The sequence below is a fragment of the Mytilus californianus genome, unplaced genomic scaffold, assembly GCF_021869535.1.
Source record: "Mytilus californianus isolate M0D057914Y unplaced genomic scaffold, xbMytCali1.0.p SCAF_18, whole genome shotgun sequence".
In the NCBI taxonomy this organism is placed as follows: domain Eukaryota; kingdom Metazoa; phylum Mollusca; class Bivalvia; order Mytilida; family Mytilidae; genus Mytilus; species Mytilus californianus.
In genome coordinates, this window is record NW_026262666.1 from 2,882,576 (window position 1) to 2,907,769 (window position 25,194).

The 25,194-nt window shown below is 31.7% G+C and overlaps 2 protein-coding genes across 9 annotated transcripts in view; both read left to right on the top strand.

The window, feature by feature from the left end:
- Positions 1-12,794, top strand: part of LOC127726564 (centrosome-associated protein 350-like) — a 39,121-nt gene extending 26,327 nt beyond the window's left edge. For 6 of the 8 annotated variants that reach the window (XM_052233960.1, XM_052233963.1, XM_052233962.1 and 3 more), the window contains 6 exons: positions 527-658; positions 3,138-3,410; positions 4,726-4,879; positions 9,385-9,569; positions 10,645-10,690; positions 11,301-12,794. In XM_052233960.1, coding sequence (XP_052089920.1) covers positions 527-658; positions 3,138-3,410; positions 4,726-4,879; positions 9,385-9,569; positions 10,645-10,690; positions 11,301-11,367 — 857 coding nt within the window. In that variant the 3' untranslated portion in view covers positions 11,368-12,794. The remainder of the gene's footprint in view (positions 1-526; positions 659-3,137; positions 3,411-4,725; positions 4,880-9,384; positions 9,570-10,644; positions 10,691-11,300) is intronic. The other 2 variants (XM_052233965.1, XM_052233967.1) reach the window with 1 other exon arrangement.
- A 4,119-nt stretch (positions 12,795-16,913) lies between these two features.
- On the top strand, positions 16,914-18,905 carry LOC127726751 (tripartite motif-containing protein 45-like). Its single transcript, XM_052234210.1, has one exon. The coding sequence runs from the start codon at positions 16,914-16,916 to the stop codon at positions 18,834-18,836; it is 1,923 nt and encodes a 640-aa protein (XP_052090170.1). The 3' UTR covers positions 18,837-18,905.
- The last annotated feature ends 6,289 nt before the right edge of the window (positions 18,906-25,194 follow it).

Genomic DNA, 25,194 nt, shown 5'->3' on the forward strand with positions numbered 1-25,194 from the left:
AATTTGTATAGTAGATTTTATTTAAACTTTAATTCATTTTCAATATAAATCATTCTCGTATCTTGGCAAATATGGATCTCTTATTCACACAGTAAGACTTGCAAATTTTTTGTAATATTAAAAGTAAATTAACTTTACAAGATTTATTAAATTATTGTAATATAAATTTTATAAAATTATTTCAGTATTTTGCATTTATGCCTGTTAAATCAAAGTTGATAATGTTAATACTTTTTCAGTTAAGATTTTGTTTCTTGGATTCACGCTTTATATAATAATATTACGGTAAATTATTTTAAACTAAATAAATTTGATAAATATCTTTAATAAATAACTTTGGTATATTCCACATTAATTTTTTTAAACTATTTTTTATAACTCCAAAATGGGTAACACAGTTAACAGTTGTGCCAAAGAAACAAAATTGTTGACTTAAGAAACAAAGTGTTAATTTTATTGAAATAAAACATTAAACAATAAGTTATCTTGTGTAAAATTGAATGTATTCAAACTGTTTACATTTTAGGACTTAACAGAACGGAAGGTTATTTAAGGGACGAAGATATGTCCAGATATACTTGCACACGACCTAGAGTCGACACTCGTGTGTCGTATTCAACACAAGATTATTACAACAGGGATTATGATGCATATAATAGTATGTTTTATATTTTGACGTCAATACCCTGTTTGTTTAAAACTTTATCCTCTTAATTTAAATTTCACTTTCCCTTGCATGCTGTGAGATGCACAGAACAAAAATATTTCTACCTTCACATTGAATGAAAACTTTTTGTTATTTACTTTTTCCATTATTTAATTTATTTCCAAATAATTGTACACCATTATGTTTATTTTATTTCTGATAAATGTTGAGTTTTTAATCCTTTCTTGATTAATTAGTTATTATGTTTCTTTTTTCTTTCTATCATAAAGATTGTGTCAAGGGAGACAATACAAAATTTACACATAGAATTGTGACATGGGAAGTAACTCTGGCCATTATTTATTTAAACTTTATATGAACCAAAGTGCTTGTAGAATTTGTAAATTTTAATCTTTGAAATAGATCAATACAATGTATACTTTAAAATAAATTTTAACTGCTACACTGTCTAAGTGTCATCAGTTTTAAAATTTACCAATTACATTTGAATTGGAAATTTAATTCTAATGATGTTAATTGTGGATAAAATAAAATTATTGTAGTACTTTTACTTTTTTTATCTCTAAAGTTGCAATAAGAATTTTAGAAAAATAAATTAACTGTATTTAAAAATACACATTTTAACCTAGCGAAGTTGATGGCATTGAACAAACATTAATGCAAATAAAATGAAACGGGCAGTTTTCAGTAAAGTTAAGTTAAGTACAAAGCAGTATAGTGAAATAAACATTTAAAAATCTGTTATCCACCATGCTACAAATTCTTTCACTACAACAGTGACATTTCTGAAAGGCTAGTGTTGCTATAAGATGCTAGAATGTTTTTACATGGTTACGTCCAAATACTTGATTGACAGGACATCTCTAAGGTATAAATGTGTTTTACGAGCCAATTAATTGAAAAAGAAAGCAGTTTTGCAAAATTGCTTTTTAATGTATAACTTTATGTTTATGTTATGAACATTAATGGTAGAATTTTACTGCACCAGATATGAATTTTGACAATTGAAATGTTTTAAGTGTTTATTAATAACATTAAAAGTCAAGATAGCTACCCCTATAAGTGGCAGTCCAAATTTCCAGCCCTTCAACCTGGTCTACTGACTGAGCAGAACCTATTGAATTAATGTTTTTTTTAATTGTTTAATATCCTGTATATGCATGAAATTTTTGTTGTTGACATTGAAATAAAAAAAATGATCATCTATGAAAAAATATCAGTACTTCTTTACCAGTTGTGTATGTTTCAATAGCTCTATACTTTCCAAGGAAAGCTCAGATTTGATCAGACTGACAACTACCTGTATTCATTTTTTACCGTTGCACCTAAGAATTTTTGAAACACTGATTTGCCTATTGTTTAATTTACTCGTTATGTTTGCCTGCCAATTGCTGCCTAAATTATAAACATGTGTTGCAGAAATGAAGTCAGCATGAAACTAACAATTTTAATATGATATTCACCATTATTATATATCCCTTTTTGTTTGTTGTAAAGTATATTTTACTTTTCCATATATATATATTTAAATTATATATTGATATAGCTGAAAAAGTAAGTTTATAGGAAAAGTGAAAACTTTTCTGATTTAATTACAAACGACAGTGAACCAATGCCTTCAATACAATTCTGATATAATTATACATTATGATTGAGAATTGATGTCTCATCGATGGATTTCCAACAATTTATTTCCTTTTATTTCATTCATATTTATTTTCATCCAATAATTTTGAATAAAATATAACAAGATGGAAATATTCACTACAGTTTTAATTTTGCTGTGTCTACAGTATGAAAGTAAAAATTAACTCCCAAAATACTGAAAAGCAAAGTATGAAACTGAAAAAAAAAGTGAATGATACATTCCAGATACATTTTTAGAACAGGGATGGATGTCCTATAGATGGAAAATATACTGGACTCAAATAAAGGGGGAGTCGTTCTTTTTAGTTTCAGCCTAATGACTTCAAACAGTGTTTTAACAAAATCTAAAAGAACTAGTAGTGAAATCTTAGGCATATCACACTATATTTTATGAGATATGGACCAAAATCAAGCTTAACTCAGTCAAGGTGGCTGAATCTGTTTTGCCCAAGCCAAATTAATTGTTGGGCATAGAAACAGAAAAAGGAGAAAATGGTCCTTGTCTTTTTCATAATGAAAGAAATAGACACTTGTTTAAACCAAACCTTTTGTAACTTTCAGATGAAGAACAGCTATAAAAAAATCCTGTAATAATAATGAATCCACAGTTTATGTAAATAGCAAATCTTGTTTTTTTAGGTAAAATATTCGAAATTTTTTATTTTTAAAATTTAGATGTTCGAAATAGCAAAATATCTGTATGCTTACTTATATGTGTATTGTAAATAAAATTTTGTATTTAAGGTATAGAAATACATGTATATAAAGATTTCTATTTCAAGAATAAGAATGTAGAACTTCAGCCTAGAATTCTCTTTGATAGGTTATGACAAAAAATACACATCTTATCAGAGTGACGGGAATGAAAGCGACACTGCCACGGACATACTTGTCTCAGCCCAACCATATGAACAGAGAATTTCACCTGTATCACCTGTAGAGTCACCCGATCATAAAGCTCATTCCAAATATCATCGCCGTAGTTATAGTCAGAGACGGGACTCTTTAGGGTCTGACTGCTCATCGATAGAAGACGTGGAAGAATCATACAGTAAACAACGACTACACAACAGATCTAAGTCAGCTGATGGAAGAGGTATTAATTTTGTGATTCTTCATTATGTTCAGTTGGAGGTCAAAAGTGGTCAACACCTTGAAAATTCCCATAGGTATTTTTCATGTAAAAACATATTTAAAAGAAACAGTCTCGAACTAATTTCTTGTCCAATTTGAAGAAAATTTTTACCATTAAATACAGAAATATCTGCAGTTTTTGTAATAATTTTGACATATTTTTATGATTTATACTTTTAGAGAAATCACTGTTTAAAGACAAATCTTATATTCTTTTGTTTTCTCAGTAATGACAAGTCATGACAATAATGCATGATAATTATAAAAGACTGGACACATATATGAGTTTAAAAGTACAAATTCCATCTAAAACAGACCTAAGAGTTGTATAATATTATAATATATATAGGGAAATTTCACGCCGTGATACACTTTTGACCTCTGATTGTACATAATATTTTCCTTTTAATGTATGAGATTACAATTTATTTAAAGCATTGAAGTCTAGTTCATATCAGTGATAGCTAAAAAAGATTTGAGTTTATTTACAGTATAGTTTTAAAAAAAAATACTGGTGAAAGAACGTGAGACACTGTGCTAAAGACATACATGAGTGAACAAAAGTTATATTATTACTTTTGATCCATTAATCTAACTTTGGAAACATGTATTGGTTTCTGATTTATCAAGAGTTTTAAATTTTTCTTCTTCATTTTTTAAGTGTTTTGCAACTTTTGCCAATATTTCTGTCATCAGTTTTCAGACATACTTTTTTATGATTTCAATTTTCATATAAAGTTATCTCCCATCAAAGTAACCATGTCCAATGAGTAAATAATGTTTATTAATTACAATGTATAAATGTACATGTTTGCACATATCGATGTTCTTATCATTTACTTATTTGATCATATGTTTTTACTAAAGTGACTGGCAGTTTGAAGTGAAATATTTGTTTAGAAAAGAAATAATCTGTTTGTTACTTAGTTTTTGTTTGATTATTTGTTCAAAATATTTTAAAATTTCTTATTCAACACTAATTTCAAAAGAATTTGAGGTTTTTATATACTATACATTTAGTAATTTTTTGGCATGTGAGTACTTTCTTAAAATTGAACAAAATTTAAAAATAAAGACTGAACTCCATTTACTTTTTTGAGGGGAAAATATGTTTTCATGGCTTCTTTTACACCTTACAACAAGCTCTTTTATGTTATTGTGTTCATAAACTTTTCTAAAACTAATATTTTATTCGACAAAAAAGTAAGAAAAGAATTAGATATTTATCTATCTATACATGTGCTTAATCAGATTATTATATTTGTTAAATTTTTCAGAGCTTTTAAGACGTACAGAACCAATGGGAAGCTCTGGGAGATCACCTACTCCCAACAGAACAGACAGATATGGATTAACGACAGGAGATCCTGGTTTCCGTAGTATCACGCCAAATGTTTTACCTACACAGCATAACAGATCATTAGATAGAGGGTTAGTAAGAAATACTTCTAGTTCTGTAGTTTAAAAATAAAAAACTTTGGTCTTTAGTTTTATGAATAAATCTTAAAGAAAATATCTGAATTTTGTTGTTGTTGCAAAAGTTGAGTGCAAACCTACTTTTGAGCTCCCCAACAGTAAATTACGATATCATGCTTATAAAGTAAGAATCTAAAAATTAAAATATATAAAAAAAGTTTGACATATGCACAAGTATGAGTTATCTCATTAGGTTTCTATTTGTGTAAAGTCACATGTCAGAGTATATTAATTATAATAAATAATTATTTGGTTTACAGTATTTCCTTTAAAAGCTTGTTAACCGAATTTTTGTGTCAAAAATGTCGGTTATTGATTTGGGGATGTACGGCGGGCGGTCGGTCGGTCGGTCGGTCGGTCGGTCGGTCGGGCGGGCGGGCGGGCAGGCGGGCGGGCTGCAACCAAATGTTGTCCGTGCATTTACTCATGAACCATTCAACCAAACCTTTTAAAATTTTAATATGTTGTTACTGACAACAAAATGGAGGTCAAGTTTAATAATGATGATTTTGACTTTTACCGTTCAGGAGTTACGGTTCTTGAAAGTTTAAAAAATGTCGTGTCCGTGCATTTACTCATGAACTGTTCAACCAAACCTTTTTAAATTTTAATATGTTGTTACTGACAATAAAATGGAGGTCAAGTTCAATAATGACGATTTTGACTTTTACCGTTCAGGAGTTACGGTTCTTGAAAGTTTAAAAAATGTTGTGTCCGTGCATTTACTCATGAACTGTTCAACCAAACCTTTTTAAATTTTAATATGTTGTTACTGACAACAAAATGGAGGTCAAGTTCAATAATGACGATTTTGACTTTTACCGTTCAGGAGTTACGGTTCTTGAAAGTTTAAAAAATGTCGTGTCCGTGCATTTACTCATGAACTGTTCAACCAAACCTTTTTAAATTTTAATATGTTGTTACTGACAACAAAATGGAGGTCAAGTTCAATAATCACATTGGTCTACATTAAGGTCCAAAGGGTCCAAAATTAAACTTTGTTTGATTTTAACAAAAATTGAATATATGGGGTTCTTTGATATGCTGAATCTAATCATGTATTTAGATTTTTTATTTGTGGACCCCGCTATCAAATTGGTTCATATTGAGGTCAAAAGGGTCCAAAATTAAACTTTGTTTGATTTCATCAAAAATTGAATTATTGGGGTTCTTTGATATTCCAAATCTCGCTGTGTATTTAGATTTTTAATTTTGGGTCCCGTTTTTTAAATTGGTCTACATTAAGGTCCAAAGGGTCCAAAATTAAACTTAGTTTGATTTTAACAAAAATTGAATATATGGGGTTCTTTGATATGCTGAATCTAACCATGTATTTTGATTTTGGACATTGGACCATAATAGGTAAATTAAAAAAAAAATCAAGTTCTTAGACCACATTCTTTCTGTGTCAGAAACCTATGCTGTGTCAAATATTTAATCACAATCCAAATTCATAGCTGTATCAAGCTTGAATGTTGTGTCCATACCAGGGCTTCCAAAATTTCCTGACGACAGCCAGACATTTTTCAAAGAAATATTTTTGACGGTCAATGATCAGCTGGATACTTAAATGTAACTGAGAGGATGCATAAATTGATATATGTGTCTAAATAATTAGTAGTGTTATATGCAATAAAATTATTTATAACTGTTTTGTTTTCTTCATTCTAAAAATAAATAAAATATTATCCTCGGTATTGTGTCATTTTTCTGTGTATCGTAATACAGTAACCATCATTGCATCAATCAGCTTCAGTACCTGACTGTTCTCATGTTTTTGTTTCTGTTTATATAATCTATCTTCTCTCTGTGAGTACTTAACACTTTGTAAATTAAGGGTATCTTATTTGAAACTGTTGATGTTGGCTTTAATTGCAGTACAACTTGATCATCAATACACGTGATACTTTTCTTTTTGTGTATTGATTACCTGACCACGTGACTTCTACAACTGATGCGGTATTTATAGATAACATTGAGGAGGCCCAATGAAGGATATTGTTTTAAACCGTGTAAAACCTACTGAACAGTAATAACATTTTTCTTTGTACAATTTCCCAACCTGATTTAGAAAATAAGAAGAATAAATAAAAACATACTCAGTTGATAAATAATTTAAACTAATTTTCAGTTCACCAGCTTTGAGGTATGATAAGTACAAAATTAAATGTTTTTGCGTAGCCAGATCAGTTGACTCGTCGATCATAATTCCCACGGCGGGACTTAACTTTACGTCGGACATCACCTCTTTCTCTATAATATCTGAAATTGTCTGAATAAATTCGGAGCAGGCATTGTTCTCTTGATGTAATTTAGAAGTGATCACGGCACCATTTAACTTAGTTAAATCATTTATTGACTGAAATTTGTCCATTGCCTTTGGTAAGTTTTCTTTAGCAATAAAGTAAGCATTACGGAACAAGGTGCACATTGCGTTGTCAGTCTTTTCATGAACTTTCTCAAATACTGATACAATTGGATTACTTTTGGAAGCTGTCTCTAATTTAAGAGCTTGAACGTGGTCATTGCTATTAGCATCCTCTACAACGGCTGACTTTCGAAAAGTTATTTTTAAGTTTATGTGTTTGACAAATGTCACAAAACATGGCATTTAGCATACTGTCAAATCTTAACCATAAAAACAGTTGTAACCATTTATGAATAAAGCTTCTAAACAAGAATAGAGAACGCCCCCCCCCCCCCCCCCCCCCTTATTTATTGGACAACTCAGCTATTCTCGGTGTTTTTCCTATATATTTCAATAAATTTTCCCCTTTAGAGTACCCCAGTATTTAAAACGATGTACAGTGTTAAATAAAATAATATATATCATACTTATTCATTTATAAATAGAATAACTTTTGAATATCAGGATACTTTTTTAAACTGAATGCTCAATTAAAATAATATCTATAAAGCGTAATTAAATAGGATGTTGTTCCATACACGCTTACATGTTTGACCTCGTTTACCTGATCACCTTTATGTACAGTGTTATGCATCATTAATTCTATTGATAAAGACAAGCTAAGGACACCTCATCAAAGGTTACAAACCTGTAATCATTGAACGATTTATGGCTTCAATATAACTTATTGAAGGGATAACTGTTTGACAGCTTGTTAATATTTAAATAAAAGAAATCTTTTTTTTCTACTTTTTATTGATGTACACAAGCTAAAGACCAAGCGGTACATTTATGTACCCAGAGGATTAGACTAACTGAAACACTTCAAAGTATCTGAAATATGCTGCATCTGTTTTATTAAACCCAATTATGACCGAAATATCTTTGTGAAATAGATTGCCACAATTATAAACTAAAATGCTCAAACGGACATGCCCAAAGCCCCAAACGGACATTTTTATCGATCGATAGTTGGTAAAAATTGAAATGACCGTATTATGAAAATGCCTTGAATAACAAAAAGTGGCAAACCAATTCTATTTGACCGTTTGAGGCTGAGAGCAGCCGGACTTTTTATGAAAGTTTCGGTCAAGTCCGGAATATATGACCGTTTTGGAAGCCCTGGTCCATACTTGCCCCAACTGTTCAGGGTTCGACCTCTGCGGTCGTATCAAGCTGCGCCCAGGGAAGCATTTTATTTTTGTTGTGATCAGCGATCCACGAATTTACGTATACCACGAAACGTCTTTTTTTCTCTATCCACGAAAATTGATACCCACGAAAATAAATGAATCCACAGTACTTGCTCAACTGTTCAGGGTTCGACCTCTGCAGGAAAATCCGGTTTGCTGTCTCTCTGACAGCCTCTTGTTTTATTAGATTAATCCCACTTGTGGCAGGTGCATTCTAATCATAATTGACTAGGATAGCCAGTTTTCCTGCAGAAGGTTCTCTGTGGGTACTCGGGCTTCCTCTGCCAATAAAAAATGGCCGCCATGATACAGCCAAAAGTGCTGAAAGTGGCATTAAACACCAATAATCATCCAATCAATCTATTAGATAAATTGTTGATGTTTATTAATTTGATTTTAAGCAAGAAATAATCAATCAATCAACCAATTCGACAAATAACAAAAAAAATTAATATATGACATAAGAAAACTACCAATGATGTGATTTGGTGTCTATGATAACTTTTTATTCTGAAATTGACAGGTGAACAGATAACATTAAGCGATAAACATATACTATACGTTTAGAGTCTCCTGGTATCCTGCTTCTGTTGTGAGCAATCAGTTATATTCAAATTACACTTTACTTCACAGTTCAATTGGGGCCTCATCACGGTCCGCATTTTAATCATGTTGATTTCAGTCAAAAACAAATCCAACGGTTAGGAAGTTCTGACAACAAAACAGGAGAAAAGCTTGGTGAGCCTCAATTTTCTATCTGTTTCTTAAGCTCCTACACATCAATTTTATATTATTACAATTTTCAAATATTGTATATATAAGAATAGAGTACTCATGAATCATTCTGGATATTTTTTTAGATCTTTAACAAATATAACATCAGGTTTGAGACCGTTTGCACCAAGAACACCAGGAGATATTAACATTGAAGATGTTGTTAAATTCTCTCGACAAGGTGGAAAACTTAGCCAAGGGAAAATCAAATTCGTTGGACATCTTCCGGGCAGAAGTGATATTTACTTAGGGGTAGAGCTTGATAAGGAAGGTAAGTGGACAATAGAGCTAAGAAGGATGAAAGGAAGTGTGAGATATACTATTGATTTATTTATTTTCATGTACACCAATTTTCAAGGATTCAGGAACGATTGTATTTTTTATGTCCTGCTTTTGGCAATGGGGGCATTAAGTATTAACCTTAACTGTCCATCTTTTCGTCTTTCCGTCTGTCCCATTTCCTTTCCGCACTCTAACTTAAGTTTGCCTTATACAAATTTAATGAAACTCATACATAATGCTGAAAACCACAACACACAAACAGAATTCGTATTTGGGCAGTGAGTCATTTACCATTTTTCCTCAGACACATTCTTCTTTTATTCTTGGATATTTCATTTCATGGTTTTGCTGAAGTCTGCATATAAGCCTAGCAATAATTTGTACTTTGTTGAACATTTAAATTCGTGGGCTACTTACACCCACAATAATAAAAAATCCACAGTATATGTCAATGACCAAACTGGAGGTTCAAGTCTATAAAAAAAAGTTCACCAGTATTCTGTATTGTATGAATAAAGGAATTGTGGGGTATTACTTGGTGACCAAAACTGGATGCTTCACACATATAAAAGAAAAGGTTCACCATTGCTCACTTTAAGCCCTTTTAGCAGTTAGGATGTTCCAAAATGTACAGATTGAAAAAAAAAATGGGATACTGAAGTTCACTTTATAGATCTATAGCAGTTTTTCCTCAAACTTAAAAGTTTACAAAAATTTTTTTTCTTTTTAAACCAATCGAAATTTGAAGACATTTAAAAGTTTCACAAACATTCATTTTGGTCAGAGCATTTGGCTTATGTTTCAAAAAACGGAACTATTAAAAAAAAGCTAAAATTGACAATAAAATACACTTTCTGAGTGAGAAAACATTATCATAATTTCATGTTGATATCATAAGTAAAATATTTAATGTGTCAATTTGGTGTATATAGATATTTTGTTCTGGAAACATAGTGTTACCATTCAAAGATGAAAATCTTCATTGGTTTTGCAGAGCAATCTGACTCTGTATGAATTTAAATCTTTACAAAATTTAGTAACAGTTGAATTTTATTATATTTTAGATGGTAAACATGACGGCACATTCGAAGGAGTGAGGTATTACAAATGGTAAGTCAATCAAAGTTCTGTCATACTGTTTTATGAAGAAGAAAAAAAAAATCAGAATGATTTTCTGAGCATCCAGTTTTTGTATTTTTTTATGTTGATAAGTAATTTTCTATGAATAGTTTTGTTCATCTGTACTTATTTCAGGTTATCTAAAATTTAGAAAATTAAAAAATAAACACTTCTGTATTTAAGGCCATCAAATAACAAACAAATGGACACCAATCTGATGTCACAGAGAACAAGAGTAAAACTGAAAATTAAAAATACTGATGAACAATAAAGAAAATCTTTTTTTTTTTCATTGTAAATTACAGTACACTGCATCTTGTTAATCAATCACAACACCCAACACAGTAAAAAGATATGTTATTGAGACAAATACAAACAAAAGATGTCTGGACACCATATACAGTTTTCAACAATAGACAGTTTTGTCAAACACAATTTCTTAATTGGTCCATTACAACCACAGATATTTTCAGTATGGATATTTCTTCTGCTAAAAAAGTACAAAAATGTAGTAAAGAAGACGATTTTATGTCAACAAACCAAGATTCAAGTAATATTTTTTCCTGTGCATAAAATATTTTCTCTATATTTTTTTTTACAGCAAACCAAACAAAGGAGTGTTTGTAGCATTCAACAAAGTGGTGATGGCATGGGCTCCAAACTTATGAAGATAGTTGTTAAATATATCGTTATGTTAAATGCATAGAATTTTCTACTTTTGAACTCAGATCTGTATGTAAATGTCAGTACATTGCCATAGTAACACAATTTGTTTACTTCTGAAGCAAAATTTGTAAAACTTTAACTGAAGTCTTAATATTTTTTCAAGAATTTCAAGCATGGGCCTTAGAATGTAGGTAGGCAATATAAAAGATTGTGTAGAGTTTTTACATACAGCTGTTTGGTGCTGTAAAACACACATTGTGATATTGTTATTGTTTCTTTCATATAGTTTAATAACAATGTTAAATTGTAACATTATCTAAAAAATAAATTACATGCATGGTTTTTTGCAGAGGAAAGAGTTTAATGTTGAATGTTAAGAAGATTATAGTCAGTATATTCCTGTTTGAATTTTGGCACAAAACTTTTAATGCTTTTAATCAAGATGTTCTGAAATTTAGATAAAACTCCTTCAGAACTTTATTTTTGAAGTAAAAGTTTTACAAAACCATCGGATGAAATTTGAAATGTTAACAGACATACAGTACAAAAATATTGAGAATGCTTATTTTCATTTTCCTTTGAATTGAATACCTAAATTAGATATTTGTAAGAGCTTGCATTGAAACAGTTGTGACAACTGAAATTTATATGGTTATATATCTCAGTGAATGGGGTATTTATTAAAGGTTCTGTATTTTCTGTCTAGTGCTATCAACATGAAAGTATGAGGTATGATTTAAAATAGATACTTTGTATATTTCAATTGTGGAATTCTGTTTTTTTCATACAAATTAATTAAAGCTGTGTGTGCCACAGATAATATTTAATGAAAATCCTTTTTTTAGACCAGAAAGTCATGTTTACTGCACAGAAAATTCAACTACAATTGGTTGACAGGAACTAAATAAGTGTACGAGTTTTTATATTTTCATGGTTATACAAACTATAAATAAACTATTTTACTTTAATGAATGTATTTGTCAGATTGAAGAAAAGAAGGCTCAATTCTGTGATATTTGTTTGATTAGTGATATTTAGTTAACAAAAAATTGTATGATACAGATATGTTGATTACAAATATATTTTACAAAAAAGAATTTTAAGCTGGAACCGGGGAAAAATAAATTATGTCTGAAAATGGAGATAACTCATAGTATTTTAATTGCACAACAAGGTTAAAATTATTTTCCTTTGTGAGCAAGTACATGCTGGTTTTCAATATGACCTAGAGACATGTATATATATATGGTTTAAATGATTATTTATTGATGTCTGGACATTTTACAAACAGTGATTTATTAGTGTGATATTTTAACAGGTCCAAGATATGTTTTGATATCTTTTATTTTTACAATAATCCGTCCACTTGAAAGCTTTTGCTTTTTGTAGTCATTTACTGTTAATAGTAAATAAAGATAGAGAATATACAGTATGTGTTGTTTTTTTCACTCACCTGGCCTATATGAATAATCAATAGATTCTAGTGTGGAGGATTTGAAGAGAGAGCCTTTGAAAACAGTTGGGGCTTTTTGAAAAAAAGTGCCTTCATTATTATAGCATTATTCATCTATTTAAATAAAAATGATGTGATATGATGTAGAAGTTAGAATTAAATACTGACAAAGCACTATATCAAAAGTGCACTGTTAGACTCTGTTGCTTATTTTGAATACCTGGAATGCTTTGCATTTTACAGTTTTTTTTCTTGGTGGTTATTTAGACTTGCTGTACAAAAATTTGTGGAACAGAGTAATAAATAAAACCTTCCACAGCATGAATAAGCACTTCAAAAATTTGAAATGAACTTTTGCACAGTAAATATAAAAATAAGAAGATGTGGTATGAGTGCCAATGAGACAACTCTCCATCCAAGTCACAATGTATAAAAAGTTAACAATTATAGGTCAAAGTACAACCTTCAACATAGAACCTTGGCTCACACCGAACAGCAAGCTATAGAGGGCATCAAAATGACTAGCGTAAAACAATTCAAACAAGAAAACCAACAGTCTAATCTATATAAAAAATGAGATTGTTTGTTTTTTGTTGTCCGAAGTTTGAATTTTAAATCCTCTGTAAGTGTAAGTACGGTTTGACCTTCTTTTGAAATAATTGCAGGTTATAGGTTAAGCTGAGTATGGTACTATATTCAATATTTCAACCAATCCAAAACTAACAACAAATTAAAGTGATATCATACACAAAATACAACATACGAGTCCAAAAAAATGTGTGGGATAAAGTCTCCTTGATTCGTTCCCTTATGAAAAGAGAAACTTTGCTGTAACCTTGCGGCAATCATTTTAGTTTGCCAGAAGACCTGAAAGTTGTTCACCAGTGTTCGCCACTAGCAGCGACCTTTTGGCAAAGAGATGTAAAAGTGTGCCGCAAGTTTGCCGCAAACTCTTAACTTTCTTAAAATTGAAGGAACTTTATAAACAAACTTTACAGCAGTCCTAAAGTTTGCTGGAACTTCGCCGCAAACTTTATTGCATACTGAGCATGCTCCCTGCACTAAAATTAGACTTCTTGCTTCTTTAAATTTGAAATAGGAGGGAAGTTTTAATGTTGGTGTTTTCATGTAAAAAGTAAATGGATGTTATACATGATAGATGTCTGAGTTATATATGATTCAATTAGTTCCTGGAACAGGCAATGCATCATTGATCATCTCTTTGTAAGTCATTTTAGACATTTTTTGCATGTTAATTTGGTATTATTGGTACAAAATTTATGTCAAAGAACCCCCATTTTGAAAATAACAATAGTGTTACACCCTTATATACTGCCCTAAGAGAAATATCATTACAGTTATAAACTTAAACTTTGTGGGTAATGATGTTTTGCAGGAATGGTCATCTTATGTTCAAATAATTTGTAATGCTTTATTGTTAAATCACATTTGATCAATATTTTAGATATAATTTTATGCTTAATACAGTATAAATGTTGTCATGCAGTAGTCCCAGTTCTTTTTAATTGGCCTTATAAAAACAGATCTGTTCTTGATTTTTTTCATACATAATAATATTTTATTATGTATCTGTTAAGAAATTAATCAGCTCATTCTAAATTCTGCACTGAGTAAATAAATAGATATACATGTACCTATATTGTTTTTTATGGTCACAATTTATATTTCTCTCTTTCACATTTCTTTACAAATGAAATTTTGATCAGCAGGGAGCAGGTAAAAAACAATTATTGGTCATAATAATTAATACAATTTAAATTTTGATCCATATGTGCATGTTTTGAATGAGACGTACAGTTTTGAAAAAGAATTAACAGGAAGGTAGTCAAAGGGTATCATTAGCATTTGATTTGCCAGAGGTTCACTGGAAACTATAAAAGGCTTAGAAAGTTTGCAGGAAGTTCACCACAAAAATTGCCAGAAGTTCGCCACAAACTATATAAGGCTATCAAAGTTCGCCAGAGGTTCACCACAAATAGTCGCCAGAAGTTCACCACAAACTATATAAGGCTATCAAACTTTGCGGCAAGTCTGCCACAACCTTCATTTGCATGGTAAAAAGTCGCGGTGAAGTTGCCGCAAACTATTTGCAGCAACCTTACCGCAGTGTTTGCGCAACAGTTCGCCAGAAGGCTGATTTTTTCGTAAGGGTTGTTTTAACTGAGCTAAGTGTTGATATGTCTACAAGTCCAAATTGTTCAATGGTTTTAACATAATAAATCTGTAAACCTACTTATAATAATTTATTCACTGCATGAACTATGAAATCCATTTCTCAACAAGGGTAGAATATAGAGGTACATTCCTTAAATAAACCAAAAAAATAATGAGAGAGAATGTCGGTTTCAAATTCATCAAAAACATGCTTTATATTCCCAAGCTTTACCAATGGTGAGGGACCATCCCATACATCTAATGCTAGGTTCACTGTTGTGTGATTATGTTTCCTAACACTTGCTTTAATGTAGCCCATGAAACTTAGGGAAAATGGTTTCCGTATAGAGATAAAGATCTCTTGAATAATTTTTTTCATTTTGCACGAATAAATGTATTACAAGACGAACCATGCATAAATGACGCTCGTTTTTTTATTTTGTTTAACACTTGTGCGGGAGGGGGAGGACCTCTGGCCGTGGCAGCGTTCCACTAGTTTTTCGTTTTTTTTTTTTAATTTCGGAAGATTGTCAAGCTTGCTTCAATAACAGATTGCTGAATGTAGACTTTGTTTAACAAACAAAATACTAAATAATGTTTCTGCTTCAAGATCTGGTAACAATCACAACCTTATACATCTACATATTAACCATGTTAACAAAACTTCGGACCAATACAAAAGAATTTGCATTTAAAATTGCCTTATTTATGTTTACAAAATTTGCTTCATATTAAACCAAATAAATACTCTTTTAGATACCGTAACATCCTTGAAATACCACAGGTTAGAACTATCGCATATGGTAAGAATTTTTCTTTTTTCTGCTGCTTCTCTGTGGAGTAGTTTACTCATGGACGTAACATTGATACCTTCCATGGTTTACCGGACCACTTTAGGACTGAAAACAATTTACACATTTTAAATGTATTGTTCAGTTCTGGAGTGGTTCTGACTGTATTTGCAGGAAATTTAATACATGTTCATGTATTTAATGTTTCATAAATAGGTCAACTAAACATTTTAGTCATATCATTACAAAAAAAAATATAGACATATTTACTTAGTGCTTCGTATAAGCTTTTCGTATTAGCTTTTATATACTAGAAATAGCGTTGTGCTGGTTTTATTATCATTGAATGTAATAAGGTAGCTCCCTTACCTCAAATTCTTGTAACGCCTCTCTGTAAATGTGACTTGTGTGTGTGAGTTTATACCTTGATAAATGATAAAGTCAGCTAGATTGTATGACAATTTTTAAATAAACGAAAGTATAACTGTGCACAAGCTCGAACTGATGACAGGATAGCCCAGGATGCCAGAACACTGCAATTGGTTTTTTGATTTTAGATATCTGGTGTTATACGCTAGAGTAGTAGTTAGTTTTCTCGTTTGAATTGTTTTTCATTTGTCATTTCGGGGTCTTTTATAGCAGACTATGCGGAAAGGGCTTTGCTCATTGTTGAAGGCTGTACGGTGACCTATAGTTGTAATTTCTGGGTCATTTGGTCTCTTGTGGAGAGTTGTCTCATTGTCAATCATACCACATCTTCTATTTTATAATAAGTTTTTTTCCCGTATTTTAACTGTTACAAGTGTAACTTTTTATCCACACAAGCCACGGGAATGTCCCTAAGAGAAAGCTTAAAAAAGAGAAGAACATGAAGTGATGAACACCGTCGTACAATAGTACCAAAATATTGTGTGAAAATGTGTGTTTATTTTATAGATATTTAATTTAAGTATCGTTTTTTATTTGAAATTGCGAAAAGAGTCAAATAAGTCTCCCTTAAGAATCAATCTGCAGAAAATTGACCCTGGTAACATGTCAAACTATCCATATCCGTACACTATCAAAACGTTTATATATAGAAATATATTTAGACATACTTTGAACAAGGAAGTTTAATAATAAGGACAAAATGGCAACTTCGTTAAACGTTAAGGAGGAACATATAAAAGAAGAATTTGCCGATTTATTGATGTGTACAATTTGTCTTGAAACATTTAAACAGCCAAAGTATTTACCGTGTTTACACACGTTTTGTGAGAGCTGTCTAAGTACCTATATTGTTTCAACTGTGAAGGAAGAAAAACCAGAGGGATTCAAATGCCCAGTATGTCGTCGACTTGTACCAGTTGGAGACAGTAAGGAGAATCCCGACACATGGGCAAGAACTTTGCCTGGGAATCATTTTGTAGTTTCATTGATTGATAGGAGAGCAATGAAAAAAGCCGAGAAATTTTGCGATGCTTGTAGCAGTAAAAGTGTTTCTAAAGAGGCAATATTATGGTGTACGGTTTGTGAAGAAGCATATTGCGAAACTTGTGAAGCTAATCACAAAACATTCAAAGCGACGCGAAATCACAAGATAATACCGATCAAAGATATAAATGAGGATAAGTCTATTTCAATTGTTTATGCGTTTGTTACGTGTGATGAACATCCAGACAAAACAATTGAAATATACTGCAAGGATCACTCCCAACCATGCTGTACTGTTTGTGCAACTGTACACCATAGAAAATGTGAACATGTTGTTACCATAGATAAAGCTATAACCGGAGTTAAAGAGTCTACAAAAGCACAGAAAGTTATGAAGAAGTTAGAAGAAACAAGTAACAAACTAGAAGGAATTATCCAAAATCGACATCAAAATACGACAAATTTTAAAAAAGAAATAGACGTTGTCGAAGTTGAAATTGCAAACATGCGTAAAAAATTAAATGAAAAGTTGGATAAAGTGGAAAATGAAATAAGAGAAGAAGTAAATAATACAAGAAAAAGCAATCTTCTAAAACTAAGTGAAGAGTCTACTGAATTATCAGCCCTGAAGAGTACTTTTGATCATTGGAAGACTATATTCGAGGCTTGTTTGTCACAAGGGTCTGAAATACAATGCCTGGTCAAAATGGAGGAGATTTTCAGGAAAATTCCACAGTTCGAAAATGATATCGGTAAGGTTATACAAGGAATAAAGGACATATCGGTTAAGTTCGAAGCTACGGATATTTCAAATGCTGTTTGCTTTGGTCATCTTCAATACAATGAACAAAGACCGTCTTTTCTTGGATTTAAAGATATTAACTTACATACTGGAAAGATAAAAGTTTTGTTTACAATTGATATTACAGGCAAATTTATCAGTGGCATATTCTTTAACGATGATATCATTATCACCGACTGTAATAAGAACAGGATCGTTTATCATGACAATACCGGGAAACAAATGGAAGTATTGAACATTTCGGAGGGACCGTTTGATATCACTAAAGTGAATGATCAGACTGCAGCTGTGTCGTCTGGTGCAAAGAAGATTTATATAATTAATGTAAAGCCGTTAACGTTAGTAAAAACATTAAATGTCGATGTTTCTGTATGGGGATTATGTTTGGTGGAGGATGAGTTCATAACAGCTAATCAGAGTAAAACTATTTCTTGGTTGAACGCTGAAACGGGGTCTAAAATCAAAGAATTAACGATAGGCTACGACCCAAGATTTGTCACTTGTAACCCAAAAAGTGAGTACATTTATAGGAAAGGTGAACACTCTGTTGAATTTATATCAGCTGTCGGGAAAAATTTCCAATATAACCACAGTAAATTAAAGTATCCGTTTAACCAGGAAATTGATCAAGACGGGAACATATACGTTGTAGGATACGGTTCACACAACATCCATCAGTTGTCTCCTGCTGGAGAACTCATTCGTATCATTCCTTTATCAGATATCAACAATGAAGTTTCACTTCCTTGGGTGATGCGCTTTAAAAGAAATACTAACCGGTTTCTTCTAACGTTTCACGCATCGGCTGGTCCAGTGTTAGTGTGTGAAATTGAATAAACTGCAGTTGATTAACTAATCTTTGATTTATTGAAAAATAAAATATCAGAAAATGATCTATATCATTGACAAAGAGTTGCCATGTATTTATGAATGAAATGGAAGTTTAGGGTTTACGTCAATGCGACACCAACCCAACGACGGATAAAAAAAATCCGAAAGACATCTAAAGGGCAACATACAGTCTTCAACAACAATTCTCTTTTGTATCCTGTTTCTATAATATTTGTGAATAAATAAAGCAGAACCAATCAGAGGTCTGTCACAAACATCATTTGTCAAATAATAAAAATAAATTAAGACATTACTTTTGACAACCACCGATCAGGTACCTCAATGCTGAGACAGACACCCGAATGCTGAATGATCAAACATGTCATGTTTTTTTTTCTTTATTGGTAATTTCTCTCTACAGCAGATTAATACAGAAATAAATCAGAAAAAGTCAAATAGCAAAAATACCGAACTCCAAGGAAAATTCAAAATGGAAAGTCCTTTACCAAATGGCAAAATCAAAAGCTCAAACACATCAAACACATCAAACGAATGGAAAACAACTGTCATATTCCTGACTTGGTACAGACATTTTCTTAAGTAGAAAATGGTGGATTAAACCTCGTTTTATAGCTAGATAAACCTCTCACTTGTATGACAGTCGCATCGAATTTCAGTATATTAACAACAATGCGTGAGCAAAACACACAGACATAATAGGAACAAGAGTGCACACGCTGAAATGTCTCGCCTTCTTTACTAACCATTGATTTTATGTTGATAGTCCTAAATATAAAGCTTTACTACAAGTAACACATAAACTTAAAATGATCCAAGAAAATAAGGTCAAGGTCAGATAAACCAAACGAGAAATACATGTACACCTTACAACCATTCAATAAACCAAACATAGTTGACCTATTGCTTATAGTTTCTAAGAAACAGTCTTAAACAAGAAAATTTAACATTGACCAATGAACCATGAAAATGAGGCCAAGGTCAGATGAACCATGCCAGACAGAAATGTACACCTTACAATCAATTTATGCATTAAATATAGTTGACATATTGCTTATAGTATCTAAGAAACAAACTTAACCATGAAAACTTAACATTACCAATGAACCATGAAAATGAGGTCAAGGTCAGATGATACCTGCCAGACAGACATATACACCTTACAATCCTTCCATACAACAAATATAGTTGATCTATTGCTTATAGTTGAAGAAAAACAGACCAAAACACAAAAACTTAACACTGAGAAATGAACCGTGAAAATGAGGTCAAGGTCAAATAAAACCTGCGATACTGACATGTACATCATAAAATATTTCCATACACCAAATATAGTTGACCTATTGCATATAGTATTAGAATAAAAGACCAAAACTCAAAAACGTAACTTTGACCACTGAACCATGAAAATGGACATGTACATCTTACAATCATTCCATATATCAAATATAGTAGACCTACTGCTTATAGTATCTGATATATGGACTTGACCACGGAAACTTTACCTTGTTCACTGATCCATGAAATGAGGTCGAGGTCAAATGAAAATTGTTTGACGGGCATGAGGACCTTGGAAGGTACGCACATACTAAATATAGTTATCCTATTACTCATAATAAGAAAGAAATTAACATTACAAAAAATGTTGACTTTTTTTTTCATGTAGTCACTGAACCATGAAATTATGTCAAGGACAATGGACATATGACAGACGGAAACTTTGTAACATAAGGTATCTATATGCAAAGTATGAAGCATCCAGGTCTTCTAGCTTCTAAAATATAAAGCTCTTAAGAAGTTAGCTAACGCCGCCGCCGCCGTCGGATCACTATCCCTATGTCGAGCTTTCTTCGACAAAAGTCGCAGGCTCGACAAAAATGGTCAAAAATTGGGGTACAGCAGTTAACATTGTGTTAAAAATTGAACAGCGATATACTACTGTTGCCTTTATTAATCAATATAAATACAAACAACTATTTCAACAACAAAAAAAACCAAAATGGCATAAAGACACTCTATAGACGAAAGTACATAAGCAAAAATAAAAGACAAGAATACAAAAAATGACCATAGCACAATAATATAATGGCGGGATGTATAAATACCGAGCCACGCCAAATGCATATTACCAAAAATGGAATTAACAGTAAAGGTTAACAATATCCAAAGATAAATAAAAAGAACACCATAACACATAATTAAGATGATAAGCAACGGCAGTACATAGAATCTATACTTCAAACCATCATGTATTATTTGTGAAGTTGATACGGAATATTTATCAACAAGGTCTTGGTATCTTTCGATGAAATTTTTTAGAAAAAGGACGAGAAGTTCTTTGACATAAACCTGGCTCATTAACTTTCTGCTCAGACACTGGTGACGTTTTATAAAGTCTAAGTAGCAGCTGCAAGCTCTTGAATACCGAATGATTTGGGAAATGTATATCCCATATGTAGGTAGTTTGTTTTTTCCTGCTAAGGTGTGGAAATTTATAATTTTAAAATTTTAATCGTCTCGTTTGTCATAGATTCTGGACTGAGATGGCCGCTTATGTCAAATTCGAGGTATAAGTCTACAAATGAGACAGAGGAAGCCGTGTCTGTTGTTTCTTTAATTTCTAGTTCCGGAGGATATATTGATGGAACCCAATCAGAAAAGTTTGGATTCTTAATGGAAAGAATATCATCAATATATCTGAATGTGAAATTAAATGATCTGGCTTCTTTGATCTTCTTGTTTTTGACAAGTGTTTGAAGGAACTCCAGCTCATATAAAAATAAGAAGAGGTCGACAAGGAGAGGCGCTCAGTTCGTTCCCATAGGAATGCCGACAAATTGTTGAAAAAATCTACCTCCAAATTCAATAATTATGTTGTCAATGAGAAACTGCAGCATGCGTAAGTGTAGTACGTGTATCTGATTTTATAGGCATATAAATTGTATTCTGTTTTGTAAAACACCGAACTTAAAAAAAAGATGCATGTGTATATCGGCGTTGCATTCTTAGTGAAAATAAATCCAGAAAAGCGATTCGGACGCATCAAATGTAAAAAGCGTTATTTTCATTTTTATAGCACTGGGTCGTTACCGCTACTAGTGGACTACCAGACCACGAGGGTATCATTAGCTTAATACTTTGGTACTGAAATGATTTATAACGTACCTCTCTTAAATTTGACGTTTATAAATTTATGCATTATTAAGAAACTAAGGTTTCAACTCTCTCTGGCAAAGTAGACTGGTCATATAGTTTGTCACCATTTCGGTTCTTATGCATCCTTTGGTTTCAAATATTAGGCTTTGAGCGTGCATGATGAAAATAAATCCAAAAAAAGCGCTTCGGATGCACAATATTTATAGTGGTATTTTCGTTTGTGGGTACTGTAGAATTTGAAAGCTATGATAAAACAAGAAAGCAGAATTTTATATTTCATTAATATGAAATAAAAACAGATATTACATGACGTCTTTCGTATAAAAGTCTGAAAGAAACTTTCTTTTAATATGAACTATTTACAATAATTTATTTTTAGCAAAATAAAATCTTATTTGAAATAAGAGGATTACTAGGATTAGTTTTAATTTTAAATGTTAATCTCCAAATTCGTGTAATGATGTACTAAACATTAAATGAATATCACTGTTTTCTTTATTGTAAACTGAATCAACTCTACAATATTTTTCTTTTTAATCAATATTATAAAACTTGGATAAAGAAATGATAAGCTACTTTTCAAGTAAAAACAAATTATATTATTTTGAATTAAAACTTTTGTCAGCAGCCATTGACTTTTTAAAGTAATTTTTAAAATTGCAAAAGTGAGGTCCATGTCCTTCAAATGTTACACTATATTGAAATATTCTGCAGCAGCACATCAATCTTTACTCTGTAAAAGAGGGGCGAAAAAAAGAGAAAGACAAACAGACAAACACAAAACACAACATAGAAAACCTAAGACTAAGCAACACGAACCCCACAAAAAACTGGGGTTGATCTCAGGTGCTCTGGAGGGGTAAGCAGATCCTGCTCCACATGTGGCAACCGTCGTATTGCTCATGTTAGTACAAACCCTGTAAATAGTCTAATTCGGTAGGTCACATTCGTGAAAAGGGAACGGGATTGTAGTTATGACAATAGGAACTTATCCGCTAACATCTGTGAAACGGATATTCCATAACGACCAACCAACTGGTGATGGCGTCCGTAAAATTTACGAAGGAACGATTTCAACTTCACCATTTGGAACTCTTGGTTTGATAGCTTCCTTGTGAGCAGCAACCCTTTATCAAGGAAATCATGATAGGATATACAAGCCCGGGAATATCGTATTAATTGGGAGATATATACTCCGTATGCAGGCGCTACTGAAATGTTGCTACATAGAAATTGAAAGTTCACAATTGGGAAGCTGACATCATCTCTTTTGTCGTAAAGTTTTGTTTTCAAGCGACAAACAAACCCAAAAAGGTATCAAAAGTGTGGATTTTCTAAAAATTGCTTGACATTTCACAGTGATATCATACTTTAACTTTGTTTAAACCTGTTTATTTACTTTTGACTTTAATTATTTATTCCTTGTAATTTTTTATTAACTGTGTATTTGCATTCAAGTGTCACAGGTCAAATTTTTTCGTTCATTGTGTGTTAATTTACGTTTTTTGATTGAGTTAAGCCTTCCATTTGATATTTTATAGTGTGTTTTTTAATGTTGTGATGTTATTCTATTGTTTCAGAAAAGGGAGAAGGTTTGGTACCATTAAAACGTTTAATCCCGCTGCAAATGTTTGCACCTGTCCTTAGTCAGAAATCTGATTACAGTAGTTGTTGTCTGTTTATGTAGTTCATACGTGTTTCTCGTTTTTATATAGATTAGACCGTTGGTTTTTCCGTTTGAATGGTTTTACACTAGTAATTTTTTTGGGGCCCTTTATAGCTTGTTGTTCGGTGTGAGCCAATGCTCCGTGTTGAAGGCCGTAACTTGACCTATAATGGTTTACTTTTATAAATTGTAACTTGGATGGAGAGTTGTCTCATTGGCACTCATACCACATCTTCCTATATCTATCAACTGAAACGTCCATCATTACATCTCTATGTAATATTTTAAAGAATACACCTTAGCATAATCCGAGAAAATATTTGTGGGTATAATATGGATAAAATTTAAAAGAGGTGTCAGAAATGAGGACGTCAAAGCACTTACAATATATTGTTTTATACATTGGATTTTTTTTATAACATATATTGGTGTAAAATTAGAATACGGAGATAGGGTAATGAATTAAACATGTTTTACCAGACTAAAAGTCCATTACTAAACCTCCTACGGATTCAGTGTAAAGAAAACATACGCTGTCTGAAGGTAGCTTTATTTTGCGCAATGTAAAAATATGTGTATCGACAGGATATAGAATCATATTAAAGTGATATATTAATGGATTGAAAATCATGTTATATATGTATTACACATAAAATCAATGTTAATAAAGTCTTAGGTTTATACTCGTTTAGACTTGATCATCAGTGATGCTGCAATCAAAACTGACGGAAGGCCAGTTCAAAGACTAAGTTGGAGAGCATTAAAAACCAAACATTTCTAAAATTTTATCCAATTACGGCCAGGGCAATCTATACAATAGGGTAGAAATGTACGAATACGTATAAAAATGGGATCACAAGATGGGCTTTTCTGTGGAAAAGTCACTTCGAATTTTAGGGGCTTATAATACTCTGGCAGGCTTTATTTATTACACCATTACTTAAAATTATAACATTGTGTACATCAAGTCGAGCAGATCAAAAACAAAAGGAAAAAGGTCTAGTGAAATATAAGTGCAATTACATTTAAGGTATTCAGAATAAGAAACCGAATGCAACACTGCACTTTTCATAAAGTGTTTTCCAATTATCAATAACAATCTAAATCATGACTGGATGCAACGGGAGAAGGAAAGGGGAGCTAGTTTCCTAAAATATAATAAAAAATTTAGAATAGCAAAAACCGTAATATATCATTGAATGTATTAGGGTAGCCCCTCCTAACCTCAAATTCTTGATCAGTCTATTTGTAAATCTGAATTGAGTGTGTGAGTGTATACTTCTATAAATGATGAAGTCAGCTAGTCAGTGCCACTGATTCTTTAATCTCAGTTAAATGTTGTGGTACATTAGAGAATATCTATAAGCTTTTGTTCTTATTTTTAACTTTTACAAGTATCCTTTTAAGCCACAAAAATGGGATGCCCCTAAAAGAAAACAAATACAAGGAGAAAAAAAAAATGGTTTACCCCGTCATACAATTGTATGGAAATTTTGTAAAAATGTTGTTTGTTTTTAGAAATGT

What these genes read in the sequence shown, in the direction of transcription:
- LOC127726751 (XM_052234210.1), top strand. Translation starts at nt 16,914, where the DNA reads ATGGCAACTTCGTTAAACGTTAAGGAGGAACATATAAAAGAAGAATTT.